This window comes from Poecilia latipinna, unplaced genomic scaffold (assembly GCF_001443285.1).
Source record: "Poecilia latipinna isolate Pla-1442-1.1 unplaced genomic scaffold, P_latipinna-1.0 Scaffold827, whole genome shotgun sequence".
Taxonomy (NCBI): domain Eukaryota; kingdom Metazoa; phylum Chordata; class Actinopteri; order Cyprinodontiformes; family Poeciliidae; genus Poecilia; species Poecilia latipinna.
In genome coordinates this window covers 1-4441 of record NW_015113443.1, presented here as the reverse complement: position 1 = coordinate 4441, position 4441 = coordinate 1, and the positions used below count along the sequence as shown (strand labels likewise).

Below are 4441 nucleotides of genomic sequence, written 5' to 3'. Positions count from 1 at the left end.
TTTTTTTTTAATTCTGAAATACATTTATTATACAGCTTTATTGAGGTAAGTGTTTGAGAGTCAATATGAAAACAAATAGAAGCAGCATATAAATATAAATTAGTTAGAAAAATTAATATTTTATCATTTCTGTCTTGTTCGCCAGTCTTAAACCCTCAAGAATAAATGAATAAATTATATATTACAAATGATTTTGGACAACTTACATGAAAGATCTGCACTTAATAGAACCAGGGAGGTTTAGCTGATAGATAAAATTATGATGACTGAAAGAGCCGTCAGCAGAAATATTCTCTAATTTATGCTGATATAAACCCAATAATAATGTCGACATCTCAGATCATTGATATTACTATAAAACAGGGGCAAATTATGCTTTAAGGTCAGTCTGGTATGGATAAATACACAGCAAAAACACACAATTTTACCACGCAAATAGTAAATAAGTTAAATAGGAACTTGTTTTAAGTCAATAACTTAAGTCAATAACTTAAAATTGCTAAAAAATTACGAGTTATGAGTGAAATAATCTGCTAGTGGAATAAGACATTTTAACTTTTAATAAGAGAAAAATGCATTGCTCCATTGGCAGATTATGTCACTTATAGTCTTCCAATGGAGCAACAATCCTAAATATTTTTCAGCAATATTAAGGAATTATTGACTTAAAACAAGATCTTATCTTGCTGAACATAGTTCTCTTATTTATACTTGCACTAGAAACTAGACAAAAATACTTGGTAAGATTTTGTGTTTGTGCAGTTATTTCACCATCAATATTTCTTCAGCCTCTGAAATGGTTATTCTGATGACCCCTGAACGACCTCCCTGACTCCCTCCACCTTCCTCTGAACTCTGAACAGCTCTGGGACGTCATCAAAAACGACGAGTTTAACTCGCTCGACACAAACGGTGCTCCGCTCCTCGCGGTGAAACACGACTCGCTGTCACACCTCACAAATGTCAGACGACCCGTTCGTAATTTCACCAAGCGATTCTCAAAGGTCAGGTGTGTCGGCCTCAGCCAGCTGCTGGCGGGGGGCGCAGCTCCAACTCTGCTCTTCTTAGAAACTTCACCACACAGGATGAAAATGTTGCTACAACTTTAAATGCTTGCTTCTGCTGCACATGGGTAGATATATAATTATGTGTGTGTGTGTGTGTGTGTGTGCGTGTGTGTGCGTGTGTGTGCGTGTGTGTGTGTGCGTGCGTGTGTTTTGGTCTGTGTGGACATTCAGTACCCTGTCGCATTGAAAGGTGCATGTGTGGGGAGGCGCGCTCCCGCCGCCGTCGGGGTGAAGCTGTACGTTGCGTATGCCACGGAGGAGCCCACCATTAGACCCGTCATATAGGAAACTGTCATTGTGTTTCCTGCAGGCAGAAACAGAAACGCAGAACAGGAAATTACTGGAGAGAAACCAGACAGGAGAGGAAACCAGTGGGCTGGACCGGGCTGGATTTACAAGGACGGGAGCCCTTTGGTGTCCTGTCCACTTCAGAAAAACTCTTCTATTCATGCAAATTACAATACATAGAGCTACATGAATTGATGCCTTACTGGTTTACTGTCACTTCATCACTGGCTTCATGTTGTTCCTCCTAAAAAATATACTGACTTTATAATTTTAACTGTTTCAGTATTTTTCATATTCATCAAAATACCTAAATTTTAATACTATTCATTTGGTATGGGACTATATTTATATAAAGTACAATGCAAAACACATAATCATTGAAAAAGTGTCTTTGGTGAGCACCAAAACATTAAGCGATAAAATATAAATAATAAGCAGTAAAAGAAGCTCAAAACTTATTGATGGCAACAAACAGAGAGAGAGAGAACCTAATAAAACATAAAAAATAAATCAATGCAAGACTGACACCAAAAAAGAAAAAGAATAAAATTATGATGGTCAAACATCTAGTTTTGTTTTACTTAAAGAGCAACCTAAGAGAATATTTATTCAACGGAATCATTTTGTAATTAAGAAGACTTTCAGATGTGAAACTAGAACGCACCAAAGCTTTTTAAAGGTTGTGATTGCAGGAACTCAGAGCAGCATTGTAAAGAAATTCAAAATGAAACAAACATTCATATCAGAGGAACCTTGCTGAAGATCGCACTGACTGACCTCGGCCCAGTCGCTGCTCAGTGGATTTTTCTGTGGAATGTAACTTCAAGTTATTCACAGAATGTTTTTCTGGAGATCATATCTAACATATTTTTTTAAAAGTGAGGTTTGGAAAGCTGAAATGTCAAGTCACGATGTTAGCTGAAACGTTGCTGGCTGCCATTTGCAAAGCAGCCAATCCAGGAGAGGCATTTATTTTGATTGGCACTGATTGGTTGAATCCCCAAGAGCAGAAATGAGGAAGACTTCAGGTATTAGCTTCTGTGGTAGCGGCGCCACAATGCACATCGATTTTAGGCAGAAACTTAAACACAGCACTTCTGCCAGAGACGTCAATCTTTTTGGGCCTGTGTTGCTTTAACTTATTTTTCATTTCAGAATACATTTGGTGCTGCAGCAGGCAAACAACAGACACGGCTTCACTTAAACGAAAATGTGACACTTTGTGACATTTCTGTCATAGACTATTTACGTTCTCTCTACTGAAAAATAGTAGGAAGTGTTCACAGGTCTAAACACAAGTTCAGTGTTTTCTTTAATCTGATCTTGAAGATTTTTGATTAAAACTACTTCAGAGCAATGCAAGATGACACGCACCACTAAAGAAACAGAGAGAAATCTTTGATTTTCTCTGACCAAACGGACAGCCCACTCATCTGCTCACCTGCCAGCTCCCTCTGCTCAGGCGGTACTTTTCCAGCCGCCTGGATCATTGGCACGGACCCGAAGTAGCCGTTGGTGACTCCCATGAGGAGGGAGAAGAGACACGGCCAGGCTGGGTGGGACAGCATGGGCGCGCTCACCGGGTACACACACATCACAAACAGAGGGATGAAGACCACCCTCAGGCAGGAGAAGAAGAGCAGGCGGCCGCCGGACCAGTCGTACGGCAGCGCCGCCAGGATCTGAGGGGGAAAGAGAGAGAGGAGGAAAATTTAAGCAAAGCTGCAGGAACATTTGATAAAAGGACAAACTGATCACTAAATACTGACAAATAACAAATAAAACTATTGACCTGTCTCAAACTAATGCAAGTTTGCAAGAGTTTTTTTATATATGTTTTTTGTATCAATAATGATTTACTGATTGGTTTTCTACAAATGAAACAACTATTTTGTTTTCAATAAAATTGTCATTTTTCCAGTGTATTATTGAACAGGTAAAATTAAAAAGGGACAAAGTTGTTTTTTTCTAGATGTTATAAAATTTTCTGTGGCCTCACATGTTTTCATCTTAAGGATTTTTGGCACTTATGGCAAAAGGTTTGGACCCCTCTATCTTACGGTGATGGCAAGAAGGCAAGAAGAAAAATCCCAAAATAAATGCAACAGCTGTAATACAATAACTCCTCTTACATTATTTTATCATCTTTTAAGATATTTTTGTCTCATTTCCTCAGCAGAGTTAAAATCAGTCTCCTAAAGGGGAACTACAGTTTCATAAAGCTGAAAAGTCTGCTGACCTTCCCGACGAAGTCGGACATGTTGAATGTGGCCATGATGAGGATGGGCAGCCATTCCCCCAAAGCTTTGTTCCTGATCTCTGACTCCAGGCCAGGAAACAGGCACAGGGTGATGCTGTAGGTCACAGCTATGGACAGCATGTAGGCCCAGATGACACGTGACACCATGTAGCGATGCAGAATCATGTCTGATAGGGGAACACACACACACACACACACACACACACACACACACACACACACACACACACACACACACACATTTAATTAACTAAGTAATTTTTAAAAAAAACCCTGATGAGTCACGGTTCTCCTGTAACGCTCTGCACAAATCCAACCGGAGGTCAGGGGTTAATTGAAAAGTGAGAGGATTGAAACAGGAAGTACCTCGGACGCCGGGCCAGCTCTTCCTGATCTTGGCTTTCGGGGCGTCGAATCTCACGTAAGTCCCGCCCACAAAATCCTCGTGGCCTTCTTCTGAGGAAGATGGCGCCGTTCCTCCGTTTCCCTGTGGAGACGAACAGCAAGGCTTTCATCCAAACGTTTGGAAAACATCGAAATCATCCAAAAGAAATCTGCTGCTCACTTCTGTGACTAGACACTAGATGTAGCCAGATCACTGGACTAAAATTATTCCCTGTGAGTCAGTGAAGTTTTTATTTATTTATTTTTTCTGTTTTTTAATTAGTAATGGCTTTTTGGAAGCATGAAATCAGCTTTTTATGGCAGCGACGATTAGAGAAGACAGCTGTGAGTGAGTGCAAGGTGTTCTAATGATGTCGGAAAGTCTTCAGACTGGACAGCAAATTAGCAGCGACACACACACACACACACACACACACACACA

General features: G+C 40.2%; 1 protein-coding gene across 1 annotated transcript; it reads right to left on the bottom strand.

Annotated features, from left to right (window-relative positions):
* Nucleotides 1-527: 527 nt before the first annotated feature.
* Nucleotides 528-4123, bottom strand: slc29a4a (solute carrier family 29 member 4a; the record flags this gene model as incomplete). Its single annotated transcript, XM_015047443.1, has 4 exons — nucleotides 528-1371; nucleotides 2797-3037; nucleotides 3595-3782; nucleotides 3982-4123. Coding segments are annotated over 4 exons (708 nt in total), but the record flags the coding sequence as incomplete, so codon positions are not given.
* Nucleotides 4124-4441: the final 318 nt, after the last annotated feature.